This window comes from Terrapene carolina, unplaced genomic scaffold (genome assembly GCF_002925995.2).
Source record: "Terrapene carolina triunguis isolate 2854851 unplaced genomic scaffold, T_m_triunguis-2.0 Scaffold112, whole genome shotgun sequence".
Lineage (NCBI taxonomy): Eukaryota > Metazoa > Chordata > Testudines > Emydidae > Terrapene > Terrapene triunguis.
Window position 1 is genome coordinate 18,957,125 of NW_020664463.1, and position 18,654 is coordinate 18,975,778.

The window sequence follows — 18,654 nt, forward strand, 5'->3', positions numbered from 1 at the left end:
GGAGGCAAAATGGGGGATTCCAGCAATGCCATGAGCCAGGACCTTTTTGAGACTCTGCCACAGTGTAGCCAGTCCCTCAGGCGAGCACAAATGAGCCTGATGAAGGGGAAGGGAACTTGGGTAAGTGTGTGCATGCATTTTTCCTTACAGTGCTCACATTTAAAGATGGCATTTGGCCTATCCCCAAGCTAAGAAGACAGCAATATCAACTTTTTACTGTTTTACTCATACAAGGAGAGACAGAGGTACAACGAACAGGCAGAATTGGCATCACTTTTTAATTCCTCTGTTGGGTTAGGCATGTGGAACAGTTTGTTCATGTACTTAGCCACATCCCTTTTAATCTGCTGAGAGATCTTGATGACACTTTCATGGAGATACTCTGCAATACTCCCCCAAAGGTTTCTAGGGATGGCAGCTTTATTTCTTTCTCTGCAGTAGGAAACTTTCCCACACCTTTCTGCAATGACTTCAGTAAACAGGCTAGCGGCACACAGGCTCAGGTGATTTCAGGCTGCCAGTAGCAGCTGTGTTCTCTGTACCTTTGTAACCCTCGGGAGTGAGATCAGCTAAAATCACCACTGCCTGTGGAAAATAGTGCCAATATTCAGTGCCATTGTCCTATAAATGTACCCATGGAATAGGGGCTGAAATTCAATAGCCTCATGCGACAGAAAATCTTTCCCTCACTTGCCCCTGGTGGGCCATACTCAACATGGCTGGGGCTGGAGAGTGGTGTGGTGCAGAAGTGCTCCAAAGCTGAAGTGTCGATAAACATTTCTTATTACAAGTGTTTATGGGAATAATGGAAGGAATTTTTGAAACTTGTCTTTCACGTTCCATGGTGACTGTAAATCCAGTGGTATAGCTATCAGTTTTTATCAGCAGCTCCTCCTGCTGCAGTCTTGAGGGATGCTCCCTCCATGCCCACAGAACACCCAATTCTGATGAGGAGGAGAAAGAAGAGGACTAGAGAGGACATGTTCTGTGAGCTCCTGCAAGCCACTGTTGTATTGGACCCATGAATGAAGGGCTTGGAGGGCAAATGTGATCAATAGCATGGAAAGAGAAAAAGAAGATGGAACAAAAGCCTAGGAATCCCAGCAGGACAAAGAGGGGGAGATACACCTGGACGTAATGTGGCTTCTTAGGCTAGGTCTACACTACGGGGGCGGGGGGGGGGATCGACCTAAGATACGCAACTTCAGCTACGCGAATAGCGTAGCTGAAGTTGCGTATTTTAGGTCGACTTACCTGGCTGTGAGGACGGCGGCGAGTCAACCGCTGCTGCTCCCCCGTCGACTCCGCTTCCGCTTCTCGCTGCGGTGGAGTTCCAGAGTTGACGGTAGAGTGATCGGGGATCGATTTTATCGCGTCTACACTAGATGCGATAAATCGATCCCCAATAGATCGATCGCTACCCGCCGATTCGGCGGGTAGTGAAGAGATGCCCTCAGGCAGCTAACCCAAATGCTGCAAACCCTGGTTGACCTACAGGTCCAAGAATCCCAGACTCTACCCTTTGCAATCACTGGTGAACTTCATTGTTGCTGTTCCCTGCACCCCCCAACATACCACATGGTCTCACAAGCCATATCCTTGCCTGTGTCATTCCATGCCAGGGACAGCAAGGAAAACCACAGCTTTACATGCACTGACCTGTGAGAAACGTGGCTGGTGTATGCAGAGCCACGATGGACTACAATTTGTACACTCAAATGGACATAAATGTTTACATCCTTTCTATTTTTAAATTTTCACCCTGTTAATTTGTTACGTTTGTATAACATTGCCTGCGGGTGTTTGTACAATGATTTTCTGTCCTGTTTTTTTTTCTCAAAGTTCTATTTTGGAGAATCAAATTATCTTTTTTAGGTCACAACAAAAACTGCAGAATGTATAGGGTAGTCAAAGCAAACAGTCCTTGTAAATACACACCAAGCCCCACAGAACTGATAGCTTCAGGAAAATACCCAGTCATATTTATAAATGTACAGCAAGCACTGCACACTTCTTATCAACATCCAACGCTCCAGGGCCAGTCAACACTCCAGCTCTTTTAAAGACTCCGTGAACCACCTAGCTCCATGTTGGGCTCTTGTATTAGCCCTTGTTCAAAGTCAGCAGCCAGCCACTCTACCACCACTCTAGTGGTAGCTTTTCCCCTTTGCCTCATTATGCAGGACACAACAGGCAGCTATAAGCATTGGGATATTTTTCTCCCGAGATCCAGTCTAGAATCCTAGCCAGAATCCCTTCAATCAAAAGCACATTCAGCTCTCATTCTGGACCTCCTGAACCAGTAGTTGACTCTTTCCTGGGTGCTGTCATGGTGGCCAGTGTATGGCTTCATAAACAAGGGGAGCAATAGGTAGGCCGGGTTCCCTAGAATCACTCTTGCCATTTCAATATCACCAATGATAATCTGCTGGTCGGGAAAGAACGTCCCCTCTTGCAGCTTTCTGAACAATCCAGTGTTCTTAAAGATGGGAGCATCATGCACCTTCTCTGACCAGCCCATACTGATCTCTGTGAAGCACTCCCAGTGATCCACCAATGTTTGCATAACCATAAAAAAGTAGCCCTTTCTCTTGATGTATTCTAAGGCAATGTGGGCTGCTGCCTAAATGAATATATGCATGCTATCACCCCACCTCAGTTCAGGAACTCCACTGCTTCAAATCCATCCACTGTGACCTGCACGTTGCCAAAAATAACAGTCCTGCATAGCTAGAGACAAGTAATGACCCTACGCACTTGCATGACAACGGCCTTCACAGTGAATTTTCCAATTCCAAAATGATTTCCCACTGACTGGTAGCAATCTGGCATTGCAAGTTTCCACAACGTGATTGCCACTCGCTTCTCTACTGTCAGTACAGCTGTCGTTCTGATGTCCCTTGCGCTGGAGGGCTGGGGTGAGCTCAGCGAACAGATCCAGGAATGTGGCCTTTCACATCTGAAAGTTCCGCAGCCTCTGGTCATCATCCCAAACTTGCAATATGATGTGATCCCACCAGTCAGTGCTCATTTCTGAGGCCCAGAAGTAGCACTTGACTGTCTGCAGCTGCTCCGTGAACACCAACAACAACCGTGAATTATATTTTGCTATGTACCTCAACACACTGTCCTTGAAGAAATCGTCATGTCCCCCATTCTTGCGGTACTTCCTGCAGGTCTGCAAATACAGGAGACTCATTGGGCTCCATGCTTCTGTCAGAGATGGCAGAGGTGGGTTTGTGGGATTTTTTTTTTAAAAAGGCATGAAAACTATGGGATATGGGTGGCATTATGGGATGGAGAAAGTTGCATCCTGGGAACTTGACCTCTAGCTCCCTGAGATCCCTCTGCAAGTCATTTCTATCCCACAGCACTTTGCAAAATTTTCCCAAAATGCATTGTGCTGGATGGCAGCATGTGGCACAGTGGGCTACTTGCCTGTGGTGCACTCCACTTTACATTGACACAAGCACTCCTGGTGAACATGTGCAGTGGTCATGCAAGCAGCCAACTATGCAGGCCCCCAGGCGATATACAAACTTTGGTAGCTGTACTGTACATAACTTTTGTTGATCACAGTTTGTAGCATAGACATGGCCTGAGCGTAGACACGTGCACACATAGATGGAAGCAAGACGACTGTATGTCTACCTGACTTTGTAGTGTAGACCAGGCCTAAGTGGGATCATTTTCAAAGATGCTGAGTACCCAGTAGCTTCCATTGACTTCAATGAAAAAGTTTCTGGGAGCTAATTGAGCACTTTTGAAAATCAGATCTTATAGTTCAGAATTTAGAAGCCCAAATTTAGATCTCCATATGTTCAAAATGTTGGCCATTATGCCTGCAGAGGCCAGAAGTGGGCCTATTACCTCCAGAGGCAGTGGAGACGCATGCTGCGACACTCGTAGTGCAGGGGTATTCTGGGTTTGTCCCATCACACTCCACAATCCTCTATGGCTATTTGCATATTGTGTAAGTGTTACATGATGCTTCCCCCCCCCGCAGTATGTAATGAAGGCCTTTAGCATTGAAGACTTCCATATCTATTTTTCCTAGGCTGTGTGTCTAGCACCAAAAATACATACAGTTATTGAAGTTATTTTTTATATTTATATATCCATAGGAAACACGAACCATTTGAAATAATAAGCCATATATTTAGTAACAGGCCGAGGACAACTTACAATAATGGTCAACTTGTGGCAACATGTTGTCTACTAGTCTGGGCCTAAGGAACATGCAAGTAAATTGCTGTGTTGTGTTTTGTTTTGTTTGTTTCCCCAGAGAAGAAAAACAGTATGAGTGAAATCCCTTGACTCTGAGCAAAACTCCCATTGACTTCAGTGGAGCTAGGATTACACCCGATGTCATTAATAAATAGTATATATTTGGTCATTTCCATATTTTCTTTAAAGAAAAACATTTCTTGGCTTTCCCATGCAAGAGTAGTTAGGACGATTTCTATTGAACTTAGGGTTTTCTATAGTGCCCATCACTGAAGTGTCTAAGCCTTGATTTACCACAGTACTTTGTGTTTGTTATTTTAATGTGAACATTTAAAATGTCCTTCATGGATCTGAAAATGCAGGGTTGTTGCCCCATTCTAATGCACCTTAAAACAACATTCAGAAATGTTGGGTGCTGGATCAATGGTTGGTATCAACACAGGTACTATGCAAAAAATCTGTCTCTGATCTCTGGGCTAGCCCAGGTGCTTTGTGATTGGTATTTCTCGCTTACATCTACGTGGTTCCCTTCTCTAGATGTGGTCCAGAAAGGGGGGTGGGTGGAAATATCCACTGAAAATTTGGTAAACTGAAAAGGATTTTCTATTGTGTTCTATTGTCCAGTTCTGGGCACCGCATTTCAAGAAAGATGTGGAGAAATTGGAAAGGGTCCAGAGAAGAGCAACAAGAATGATTAAAGGTCTTGAGAACATGACCTATGAAGCAAGGCTGAAAGAATTGGGTTTGTTTAGTTTGGAAAAGAGAAGACTGAGAGGGGACATGATAGCAGTTTTCAGGTATCTAAAAGGGTGTCATAAGGAGGAGGGAGAAAACTTGTTCACCTTAGCCTCTGAGGATAGAACAAGAAGCAATGGGCTTAAACTGCAGCAAGGGAGGTCTAGGTTGGACATTAGGAAAAAGTTCCTAACTGTCAGGGTGGTTAAACACTGGAATAAATTGCCTAGGGAGGTTGTGGAATCTCCATCTCTGGAGATATTTAAGAGTAGGTTAGATAAATGTCTATCAGGGATGGTCTAGACAGTATTTGGTCCTGCCATGCGGGCAGGGGACTGGACTCGATGACCTCTCGAGGTCCCTTCCAGTCCTAGAATCTATGAATCTATGAATCTATGAATCTATATCTTGTAACAATCTGGTTTTTGTTTTCCATTGAAATAAATCTGTGGAAAACTTGATTTTCTTATATATAAAACAAAGGAAACAGAAACCAAAAAGTCTTTCATAGAACAACCAAGAGGTTGGTGGGTCTCCCCCCCCTCCAGTTTATTGTTTTCATCTGCCTGGAAGATGGCTTGCTTTGAGGATGAGTAGAGGAGTGTTTTATCAGAGACGGGTCAAAATAAATGAATCTTCAGGGTTATTAAGCAGCAAGGAGGACTCTGGGGGATGGAAACAGAAATTTTCATGTTAATTCTGTCCTTATATTTTGTTATATCTATTAGTTATAAATAGCTTGCCATGTTCTGTTTCTACCACCCTTCCAGCCTACCTATGGTAGTTACTGAAAAGCAAAAGCATGTATGGCAGAGATTGTGGTCAAGCTGGTGCTTCAGATACACATAGGACTCTGGCTCATACTTGGGTTCTGGGCAGGTTTCCAGGGTCAGAAGATTGCCAGTGGAGGCAGCTGTGCCAGGAGGAAGGAGGTTTCTGGTCACTGTAAAGTATGGCCACTTTGGAACTCAAGACTGCAGTAAATCTGACTGGATTTGCTGGCCCTCGCTGGTGGGTCTCAGCTCTTCTGGCAGGCCATGTACCAATGTGGAGAGGCAGTGCTTGTTGGGTGCCAAGCCTTGGTGGGGAAGGAATAACACATTGCTGGTAACATGGGAGAAGAGGGCCAGTAGCTGAGATAAGGGGGGCAGGGAGGCTGTAAGTTGTCTAGGGAGTAGGGGATCTTGGAGAATCAGGTGGTTGGAAGACATCTTGTTTGGGGGAAGGAGAAGACCCTCCTGAAGCAGGGCTGTGAGATGAGAGGTGGGAGAGTTCAGCTTAACATCTTAGAACTCTCCAGGCACATATATGAAGCCTGATGCTTCTTAGGACCTCTCGAAAGCATGATTTCCTACTCTGTAGCTCTGCAGAGACGTCACCTGCTGCTGCAGGCTAGCAATAACCAATATGCTGAGTGGGCTTCCTAGAGGCTGCCCTTGCTTTCAGTAATTTGAGAAAAAGAACTCTGTCTCCGCTAATGAAACAATTGTTGGGGGCATGATGCAGAGGCCATTAAATCAAAAGAGTTTAAGCATGAGAGCTGTTCCGGTGTCCTCTTGGTGGATTATATGTGACCAGGCTTCCTATATTTTATGAACGTGTTTGTTATTCAAAATTATTCAGTGAATGCTTATGCAAAAATATTTTCTGCCTTGGGGACTGCTCATAAACTATTCCCTGCAACTGTAGTTTCAAGTATTGATTATTCTTAACCCACTATTCACCTTGTATAAGCGTTATATAAGTCACATGGTATCATTTCTGCTCTCTAAACTGGTGACTCCCAAATAGGGTAACCAGACATCCCGATATTAAAGGCTTTGCCTTATACAGTAACTCCCCACTTAAAGTCCTCTCACTTAACGTTGTTTCAATCTTATGTCCCTGCTGCATTACAGAACATGCTAGTTTAAAGTCATGCAATGCTTCGCTATAACGTCGTTTGGCTGCCTGCTTTGTCCACAGCTGGCAGGCCCCTATCAGCTCCCCTACGCCCCCCCCAGCGTCTCCCGCCCGCCGGTGGACCCCACGGATCAGTGCCTTCCCCCTGCTCCCCCCACCTCCTGCCCACAGCAATCAGCTGGTTTGCGGCATTCAGGAGGCAGGGGAGGGAGGGGGAGCCTGCGTGCCAAGTCCTCGCTCCTCCCCCTCCTTCCTGCCTCCTGAACGCCGCAAACCAGCTGATTGCCACAGTCAGGAGGCAGGGGAGGGAGGCGGGAGGAGTGAGGACGCGGTGTGCGGAGTAAAGGGGGAGGAGGTGGGGGGAGAGAAGAGGCAGGTTAAGGGTGGGAACTTGGGGGAAGGGGTGCAGTGAGTGGGCCTAGGGTTGAGTCCCCGGCCCTGGATGCTTGCACAGTAGGGGAAGTTTCCGCTGCTGCTGCGCAACGTGCTTCTCCTAACTTATAGCACCTTCAGCCCCCTTGCCTGCCTCATTGTCTGCAGTGCCAGTGGGCTGTGCCTGTGTGGGGTAAGACGGGGGCACCTCCATTGCTTCATACTCAGCAATGATGTTCCCATTGCTTCATACTCAGCAATGATGATTGTAATATTAAATGGTTTCTTTAAAATTGTTTCAAACTTATACCTGTGTTAAATTGCTTGTTTAAAATGTATATAATGCCTTTTGTCTGGCAAAAAAAAAAAAAAATCCCTGGAACCTAACCCCTCTGCTTTCCCCCATTTACATTAATTCTTATGGGGAAATTGGATTCGCTTAACATCATTTCGCTTAAAGTCACATTTTTCAGGAACAGAACTACAACGTTAAGTGAGGCATTACTGTATAAGCAACTAGAAAATCAAAGTGTCCCAGTTTTCCACACTTGCTCTCTGGTCACTCTACTCCCAAACCCAAAAGAGCTTTCAAGAAAGCTGCATATGATCATTTCCAAAGTGAATACCCGCTCCTGCAAACATATCTGAGTACAAGTATTTGCAAACATATATCTGAGTACAAGTATTTGCAATACTTTCTCTTTCTGAACTTTGCTTGAGTGAATGTTCATAGATATTGAATAAGAGAAACAATGAATGTCATCTAAGCCAATTTGTGATTTTCATTTGAGCAGAATTCCAGGAATCCTTTTTTTCAGGATTTGTTTGGCTATAGTCCAGATTTGTCTGAAGCTTCCAGATTTCAGAGAAATTGCAGATAGAAATCAGGCAAAATATACTTCCTTGCAGTTATAGCAAAAGTTAAACAAACCAGGAACACACTAGATCTTTTCTGGGAATTGTGCAGGTGACAAATACAGTACAGTATACCCTGGTGATTATAGTTTTGGTGTATGTAATTGTCCACTGGATGTCACTGTTTCTCCACAGAAAGGAAAAATCGGTGGGTTATAAAAGACATGTTCCTTTTGGATACCTCCTCTTTCCTTTCTTCTACCCAACCAATGGCATGGTAATACTCCCAGACAAGGTGATCCTCAAGGCAAAAGACATGCTTTACACCAGTGGTTAAGTCAGGGGAAGGGCAGTAAAACACCCATTATTTCAGACTATGGGAAGCTAGGAAAAACCTTCAATATAGGGAGGTATTAGTAGTATCAGTGGAATTCTAAAGCTGACAGAGGCTTTATAGGATGGTAAAAAAGAGGTACATTAAAAATGCTTTGGAAAAGAGCATTTCCCCTATCCATCATCCACTACTGAAGCTTTATTTTTACAGCCTTTTTGAAAGTGATTTATTGCTTCTTTCATATATCTTTTAATTTGCTTCTAGGTGAAGCAGTAAATTTTGCAGTTCAGCATGCTATGTCTGAAGCCCATGGAGGAAGACCCAGTGCATCAAAGATAGCAGTGATCATTGTATCAGAGAAATCAGAGGATCCGGTGGACTCTGCTGCATATTCTGCAAGCATCAACAGTAAATTTGATCACTTTTCCACTATTTTTACTGATTTGCTTAATTTTTTAAGTAATAAGCTCGGATGGAGAGTAAAGAAATCCAAACACGATGTTATGAGTGCGGTGATTCAATGTGATTGTTTACTATTTGGTAGAGATGGGTCTTAACAAAACCCCGAGATCCAGATGCCCCTAAACTTTGGGGTAATGCAAGTACAGACCTGTTATTTGAAGCTTAGCAAACATAGGCCTCACTCCATTTACAGCCTTTCACTCTCTCAGTGCCATTGTGGATTCGACTGGATTACAGTGCCAATATTTAAATGTCATAAATTTAGACCCCTTTATATCGAGATAGTTCTTGTAAGGTTCATAAACAGAGTAAGAAACAGTAGCTCAAATTCTGCCATAACTTATACATCCTGTAAGTGCATCAATATATACTGTATGGGGCTTTATAACTTGTGTGACCATAGGCACTTCACCTCTCTGTATCTGAGTTTCCTCACCTGTAAAATGGAAATAACAACATCCTCCTTTACAAATTACTTTATAATCTACTGTTGTAAAACACGATCTAAATGCTCAGTGTTGTTATTTTTAATTAAATGAGTTGAAACAAAGAAAACAGCATGTCCCCAATGATCAAAGCTTTGGTTCTTTTAAACATTTTCTGAATGTCTCCAGCTTCTTCATGATGACCTTGCATGATCTTACAGTGGTTATTGTAACTATAAGTCTCATAATAACTATTACAGTGATTTAGAACATAGTAATATATGTTCTGAATTGCCTTCAGCCTATAGGGAGGGAATAATATGAATAATACTTGAAACTAACTGTTAGAATTCTACTCGAAGGTGCAAATCAAAAGCAAGGAGGCTCTCTTCTTTTCCATTACACTTTTAAAACCTGCTTCTCATTTCCCAGGGGTGTCATTGTTCCCAATTGGAGTTGGAGATAGATACGATGAAGAGCAGCTGAGGACGTTAGCTGGGCAATCTGCTACTGACAGGATCATTAAGCTAAGACGATTTGAAGACCTTCCCGACATGGTCACCTTGGATGATGCATTTGTCAATAAACTGTGCACGGGTAAGTTTCATGTAGTTTTATAACTTGAGCCAGAAAAACAACCACCAGAAACGATGAAGACAATGTACTTTGTACAATATACAGAAGTATTTTCCTACTCCTTTCATTACCTTAATCTTTAGCTAATTTCAGACAAAAGCCCATCAATTTTCTCATTTCCAGATGTCAGCCAAATGATACCTAGTCAGACGGTGTTTCATTGACATTCTACTTGAGTTCTCATCTGTACAGCCAGAGTCACTTAGTATGGTGACTGATTCCGAATGTTTCCAGCATAGTACTAACTACTATTCTACTTCAGCAGCTTTCAGAGAGCATTTTTAACTTTAGCCCTGTCCCTTTAGGCTGTGGATCTTATCAATACACAGGATGGATCACTACTTGGATGAAAGACCACCAAGGAAAGCCATAGCTGTAGTGGTTGGCATTGATGACTCTCCATGGGACATTGCTTCCCTGCTGAAGAAAAATAGCCCAAGCATGGTGTTAGGGGGAAGTTTGTTAGTGGGGGTGCCAGCTTTAGGGTGAGATGTAAAACCAAAGTTCTAATCACTTGAGGCCATTGAAGATCCCTCGGAACTTTTTGCATTCTTAGCTGTGATCTAAGGGTCAAATCTGACTTACTCATTCTGCCTAATTAAATGCCCCTGTCGTTCCAGATTTGGATTTCATTCATATCACTTTCTATCCTCAACTATAGTTGTACATTGCCATAACATACATTTAGATGTTAAAGAACTGCTGCGTTATGCTCCTGGGACTGGCAAAGTGAAGCCTTTATATATTGGTCACCTTTGAAAACTTTCCAGTTGCCGTAGACAAGATTACCTGAGTACTTGTACTATTCTCTGTGCGTGAAATCATGGCCCCATTGAAGTCAATGGGAGTTTTGCCATTGACTTCACCGGGGCCAGGATTTCACCATATGTATTTTCAGTATAGTAAAATTTCACATTATACTGAGGCAACTTGGGTGACTTTGGGCAAATCACTAACCCTCCCTCTGACTCTGTTTACCCTTCTGTAAAATGGGAATAATGACATTGACCTCCTGTGAATAGTGCTACAAGATCCATGGATGAAAAGCAATATATAAAGCTAGGTAGTAGTAGTAGTATTAGACAAAATTGGCATAGTAAGGGCAGCCTATGCATGTGGGTGTATGTGCATATATGTGCATGTGTATACACATACTCTTTGCATTTTTAACCCATTTGATTGCTTAAAAATTGGTTTCATGAGGACACTTAGGTCTGTGTTATTGTTCTTCTAGACAGATAATAGTACATTTTAGAGGAAAATAGACTTCAGCAGATGTCCTACTTGGCCTTCAAACAGATCAATCAACAAAGCACTTGGGTTTCCTGAGAGTGTGTGTATGCTATGGGAACTATAGAGGCATAGCTACAGTGCCATAGCTATGTCACTAGAACACCATAGTGTAGACCAGACTACAGCAATGGAAGGGATTTTTCCATCCTTGTAGGAACTCCACTTCTCCAAGCAGCAATATCTAGGCTGATGGAAGCATTCTTTAATTGACCTTGCTGCACCTACACCGGGTGTTAGGTCAGCATAGCTGTGGTGCTCTAGGGAGGGATTTTTCACACCCCTGAATGCCATAGCTATGTCAACCTAAGTTTTAAGTGAAGACCAGGCCTTAGTTTCATGGAAAAGTAAACAGGCTCTATTAATGACTGTCCCCCTACTAAGGGGAAGAGGTAGCTACCTGGTCTGATATCTCCTGCTATGTTGAGCCTCTGCCTCTAGCAAGAGGACATGGCAGGGAGCACTGATGCAGCTAGCCATGTTTGTATACAAAAGTTACAACGATCAGAACTTCTGTACCTACGGCTTCTGTACAGAAATCCAAGTGTGTATAATTGTGGGACCTAATTACACCACCTTTACTCACCTAGAATAATGCCATGCTGTGTCAGTAATCCCAAAGATGTCAATGGAAGAAATGGCAGAGTGGGATATTATGTAACTTAAGAAAAGGAGGCAGAATCAGGCCCTTTGTGAATGAGAAGTCCAGAACATAAATTTTTCTGTGCAGGTTTATCCACTGAGGGCTATATATCCATAAAGATTTCAGATAATTAAAACTGGGCAATAAACCAAATAAGGACTTTATCCAGGAACAAGACCAGAAAAAAATCATTGTGTAAAACATAGTTAATTCATCTGTGTATATTTTGCCACATTCTCAGGAACTGGTTTTATTTCTGGGCAATATTTTACTACTATTGCCCCAAGTCAGTCACTATATCGGACCATATTATTATTGGTATTTATTTGTATTGTGGTAGCACATAAGTGCCCCAGTCATGGACCAGGCCCCAGTTGTGCTAGGTGCTGTATAAACATTTGCCAGCTTTACCCTTGCTGAATAGTACTTTACCGCATGAGAAGTCCCATTGAAATTAATGGGACTATTTGCAGAGTAAAGTACTGCTGTATGTAAATCAGGTGTGTCTGGGGGAGGGGACAGGATCTGGCGTATAGATATTTAATCAATCTCCACTGAGATGACATCTGGCATTTTAAAATCTCTCAAGTAGCGGCCATTTTCTTGTTAAACAATGAGCTTTCAAAGATGTATTTCCTCCACCCTGCCCCTATAAAATGTGGGCTTTCTTTCCCAAAATTGCTTCCCTTCAAGGCCCAGGATGGGAAACAGGAAGCTGAAACAAGTGACCATTTTCTTATTGCAACTTATATGACCTGTAAGGACTGGAAACAGGAGCTTTACGCTATTATATAGCTGTTATCTCCCCCTTCCATTGGGTCAAGGCTTTTGGACTAAAGACTCAAGCTTGGATGCCTAAAGTCAGGCACCTAAGTCTGAACAATTTGGCTCTTGCTTTTATCAGTGGTAGATACTGAGATATTAGACCTTAAAAGTATGCCATTGTTCTGAACAGGAAAGTTATCTTGTATCATTTTTTAGAAGTTTCTTAAAGTAAATAAGTTACCCCTTCCTGGAGTAATTGTACTAAGAGAGCCTGGCTTTACAGGTGGAAGCATACCATAAACAATACTGATCAAAAAGATTTAAAAGCTTTCTCAAATGTTTGCAAAATACAATACTGCTCCTCTAAAAGATGAGACATATAGAGGATATATCCTGGAGTAGTGTCATGGGCGGCTCCAGGCACCAGCGCAGCAAGCGCGTGCCTGGGGCGGCAAGCCGCGGTGGGCGGCCTGCAGGTTGCTGTGGGGGCAGCAGTCAGGGAGCCTTCGGCGGCGTGCCTCCGGGAGGTCCGCCGGTGCCGCGGCTTCGGCGGCAATTCGGCAGCGGGTATGCCGAAGGCGCGGGGCCGGCGGACCTCCCTCAGGCATGCCGCCAAATCCGCGTTACCAGTGGACCTCCCGCAGGCATGCCGCCGAAAGCCGCCTGCCTGCCGTGCTTGAGGCGGCAAAATACATAGAGCCGCCCCTGAGTAGTATAGTATGGTATGAAAGGTTTGCTGCTTATGAGGAATGGGGACATCCCAAACTCATGCCAACCAAACCATTATGCCACAGTACCCCATTAATTAACAGAAATTAATTCAGGGAATTCCGATGGCCTGTTTTATACAGGAGATCAAACTAGATGATCACAGTGTTCCCTTCTGGCCTGGTGATCTAGGAATCCATGAGTCCTATATTCATATATTCTCCTTGTTTCATTGTGTGTTTGTGTGTGTTTGTACACATGCATGTAGAGGCTCCAGTTCAATAAGGTACTTTTAGAATATCTGTTTTAGGATTTTATATTGCTGTCCATCACCATAGAATCAGAGCAGAGTATGCCTAAATTTAAAGCATGTGAGTATTCTCATTGAAATCAGTGGGACTACTTGCATGCTTAAAGTTAGTTGCATGCTTAAGTATTTTGCTGAATTGGGGCCATGCTCTTTACTTGTCTCTATTTGGTAAATGTACCATATACTATATTATCACATGTTAATCACTGATTGTGTGTTCAAGTCTATATGAGGTGCAGAAGCCGGCATGGACCCTGCCCAAAGGAACATACAATCTAAGGCCTGATCTTGTATTGAACTCCACATAGGCAGACCTTTATGCCCATTCAGTGCTCACTGCAGGATTGCAGCCTAACTGGGAACTGCTATACATGCAGATTGTTTGTAAAGTGCTTTGGGATTAAAGACAGTGTGTGAATGGGAGATGATGCTACTAGTAACCAGCTTTGTCTATTCTGTGATCTCCTCTTGTAAGAACATAACGTAAGAACAGCCATACTGGATCAGACCAAAGGTCCATCTAGCCCAGTATCCTGTCTTTCGACAGTGGCCAGTGCCAGGCGCTTCTGAGGGAATGAACAGAACAGGTAATCATCAAGTGGTCCATCCCCTGTCACTCATTCCCAATTTCTGGCAAACATTTTGGGCAGATGCGTGCAGTCCTCAGGGACGAATTCACAGGGTATAAAACAAGAAAATCTCTTAGTCTGAGTTACATTTTAAAAGATGGAATCGATATTTTAGTGGATTCGACCTAAGATCCTGGACAGCTGAGAGATAAGCCAAATATATGTCTTTTTCTCTTTCAGAGCCTGCTGGAGAATGTATAGATGAGGATGGGAATAAAAGAAGAGTAAGTGTATTTTTTTGTATCCTCCATCTCCCTTTCAAGTAAAATATTATAGAGCGTCTGCACTGGAACATGAATGTCTATGTATGTGCTCTGCCAAAGAAAGTGTTGAACAATATTAATTGTTCTTCAGTAATGATCGCTGAGAATGCAAATGTTAGTTTACTAAATAGAACAATGGGAGCGCGCTGCACAATTTTTTTTCTCCCCGATGGTACTTGATTCTGTAGTGTGCTGAGCAGTGTTCAAGGAGGTGCACACAGAGCCAAAGCACTAGCACTCAGGGCTCGTCCTCCCTGACAGAAAAGTGTGGTTTTTAGCCCGCTGTGAAAATATAAAGGAGACAAAACCATTTAGATTTGTCATGACTTAAAGTAGGCAATGGGGGCCAGATGGAGAAGTATACCACTGACTTTGCTGAACTACCTTGTAGTAAACACTACAGGTGCCCTGTCTCCACCAAATCTAGTGCATATTTGTTGTTTTGCTGTAAAAGGGACCTTTTTTAAGCAGTGACAACAAAGCCTCAGTGCTTGAGTGGAAAGGCTTCTACTAATCCATGCATCATCTAGCAGGGGCCAAGGTTCAGTCTACACTAGAAAATTAGGTCGGCATTTCTGCATTGCTCAGGTGTGTGAAAAATCTGCACCCTTGAGTGCCATAGTTAAGCTGACTCAAGTCCCTATGTAGACAGGGACTCAGGGATGTGGATTACCTACGCTGATGGGAGAACCCCTCATGTCCGCATAGGTAGTGTCTACACTGAAATACTACAGTGGTGCAGCTGTGGCACCATAGTGTTTTAAGTGTAGACAAGCACTGTAGACTCCATCCTGGGGTTCATCTTGATCAGTTAATGTGTTAAAACTATAATTGCCTTGTTAAAACTATAATTGCCTTGTCTATGCTAGTTAACATATTCAAATATACTTTTTTTCCTAGTGTAGGCAAAACCTTAGAAAGACAGGATGTGGCCAGAGCATAAGTCCTTTTGAATATGTCTAGACTCAGAAAAAGGTGTGTTTTTAAATCAAAGCTGCCTCATAGTATTGACTCCCAGAAGCCAACATCATAACAAAATTGTTAAACTGCATGTTCATTAGGTGCTAAGTGGCTATAGCTGGCTCAAGGTAAAAAAATCATCATTATTCCTAGTCCAAACAAAGCTAAATGCAAACCATTTAATATAAATGATGAGCCGAATTATCAAAAGGGCAGCCTCCAATTTGTCGGCAAAATTTGCACATTAATTTTTTGCATCCATATTTGAAATCTCCATATTTATACCTCTACCTACCTAGCCGCAGATGCAAAGCATGAAGTTAGAAGATCAAATACTCAGATTTACACCTATAATTCATTTTGCTAGAGAAAAATTGCAGGCAAAAATTATGGGTTCCAAATGCCCTGCAAGAAGAAAGGCCAGGCACCAGCCTATCTGAAATTGTACCCTGCATTGGAGTGGTGGCCTTTTTAAGGATCTTCTGTTATTCCTACTGCCAGCCAGGAATAGTGGCTTTTAGAAGACACTGAGAGCAGAGGTAGTTATAGGAGCCAAACACTGCCGCAGAAATGTGTCCATAGGTGCTTGTCATAGAACATACAGACCCCAAGTTGTCCCAGACACTAAAAGGTTAACAGGGAGACTAGTTATCTCCTCAGGTGGGGCTGTTTGGTGGCCCTGCAGCAGCTAGGGAAATGAAAAGGCTGCAGGCCAGAATGGAAGGTCAGCTGTCAGAGAGACTGAGGAACCACTGAGCGCAAAGTTGTTTAGCAGTGGACTGGTGGGAAGCTGCCTGGGTAAATGGACCTCCAGAAGAAGAGGATCAGAGTGTGAGTCTTGGAAACAGTCAACTAGGGAGGTGTGGAAAGAAGCAGTCCAAGGAAGCAGTAAGGACTTGGCTCCAATTTCTTCATACAACATCCCTGGATTGGAACCCAGAGGAATGGGTGGGACTGGGAACTTCTATCAACCTCAGCAAAGGGGTTATTAAGGCCTGTGGAGCAAAGAGGCCTGAGACTGTTGACTCTTCATGAGGGTTACTTGCCTCTTGACTCAAGAGATTTTAACATGCTGAGGAGGAACATGCTGGGAGTGGGGGGAGGAGACTATTAATATTCTGTCTGGAGTCATAATGAGACAATAATAGACATGGGGCTAAATGGTGATTGGCCAAACAAAGGGGAAACTGAGGCAGACTTGCCATTAAAAACCTAATAGCAGTGTGGGGCACCAGAGGCTGAAAGCAACCCCCTGGACAGAGCTAATAAAATACTATCCCTCATAGTCAGCTTCTCAATGCCTTCCGATGTGTTCTGGGCCTAGAGTTGTTGCTCAACCACCAGTCTACAGCACCTGCTTCCATCTCTCTTCTTTCATCTTATTAGCTCATGAATAACAAAAGCAGCATCTTCGGCAGCTCCATCTGTAGCACAGGACTGCCCTCTCGCAACACTCATCCACATCCCTGCAGGATCAAGCCCTTATCAATGCAGATTTAGGATTCCTTCCTAAATTCTGATAGGATGGGACCTTATGCCTGATCTACAAGGTGCTAAGTGGGTTGCTGCAGGAAGTGCGTTAACATTTGTTAGTCTCTAAGGTGCCACAAGTACTCCTCGTTGTTTTTGCTGATACAGACTAACACAGCTACCACTCTGAAACCTAAGCCATTATAAGACACCTTTATACCAATATAACTGTATCCAGACTAGATATAGCTATATTGGTAAGATATCACTCTCCTAACCGATATAGTTATTCCAGGAGAACTTTTCTAGTGTAGATCAACCCTTGGTGATAAAACCCTAATAATAATAATAAAGAGCTATCTGTTCATGAGTTCAGTGAAGGTGCCGGGCCTTCTGAGCTGAGGGTCCTCAGTTATAGAATGAGTGTATACATCTAAATAAATAGATACGGAGCTCCCTCTGAGAGGAAGTTTGCCTGGGTCATCCTCTGGCATTCTGGGAATCACATCTATTTCAGATGATTTATCCTTGACCATTCTGGAGCCTCTGCTATTGGTATATGTGTTTTGTGTGTGTGCACGCACATGCTTTCTATCCCATTTCCCCCCTCCAACGTTTCCACATCAGTTGGGAATTAGCCGCTGTTTGTTGCTTTGAGGGTCACTGGGTTTCCCACTGTGCCAGATTCCTTGGCTGTGTCTGGACAGTTCTTTTAATTGAATTTTTTAACGTGTTGTGCTTTGGTTTTATTGTACAGCTTTGAGATGCTTTGTGATAGGTTTCCTGTAAATGGGTTAAATAAAAATAATTAAAGAAATATGAAAACCAAAAAGCCTTTTTTGCCAGATGTGCACAGCTGTCTACGTACCCTTCCAGTTGCTTTACTTCCAGTGGGTTGAGAGAGAGAGGAGAGTATAATTAAAAAACATGTCATATCTTACTACCTAAATATTTTTTCCATATTTAAAACTCCTCACATTACTTTTATTTATTTTATAGCTTCCCCTAGGCTCTCAAGCCTGAAAAATCTTAGACAACTTTTAAGAGACATTTGCTATAATGAAATCTTTTCAAAGTCCTAAGACCTACAAAGCATGCCTAGGGAAATGCACTCATATTTAATATGTACTCCCAATATTTATGACTTCAAATCTGGCAGTTCTCTTTTAGAACTAATGGTATCCCATAGCTCAGAGATGTAGAAAAATACTTTTAAAGCATTATTCCTGGTTTGCACACTAGTGCCAAGAATAGACGATGAATTATGCTGTGTCTAACCCAGATATTTTGTCACCTTGCTATTCACTCTCATGAAGACTAGAGAAGAGCAGAAATGGAGAAGCCTTAAAGTAGCCTATCTAGATAGTCACCATCCTTTCTTCCCCATGCTCTTTATGCTTATGAATCTGGGGTGCTGTCATCCAGCTCTTAGAACCACTGTCTTTATTCCTAGTAGAACTTCTAGGACTGACACTGAAGGATTGTATGCAGTGTTGTGATAACCATGTTGGTTCCAAGATATTAGAGAGACAAGGTGGGTGAAGTAATATCTATTATTGGAAGTTGGTCCAATAAAAGATATTCTCTCACCCACTGAAGGACTAGTCAGTTAGGGGTGTTGAGTCTTGGAAGCATGCGTTTTGGGGATGATATTTCTGGGAATTTAGG

At 43.1% G+C, this 18,654-nt stretch overlaps 1 protein-coding gene across 1 annotated transcript in view; it reads left to right on the top strand.

The window, feature by feature from the left end:
- The window catches only part of VWF (von Willebrand factor), a 247,585-nt gene that overhangs the window by 147,051 nt on the left and 81,880 nt on the right, over positions 1-18,654 (top strand). The window contains exons 28-30 of the mRNA XM_029911665.1: positions 8,690-8,833; positions 9,745-9,909; positions 14,474-14,517. Coding sequence (XP_029767525.1) covers positions 8,690-8,833; positions 9,745-9,909; positions 14,474-14,517 — 353 coding nt within the window. The remainder of the gene's footprint in view (positions 1-8,689; positions 8,834-9,744; positions 9,910-14,473; positions 14,518-18,654) is intronic.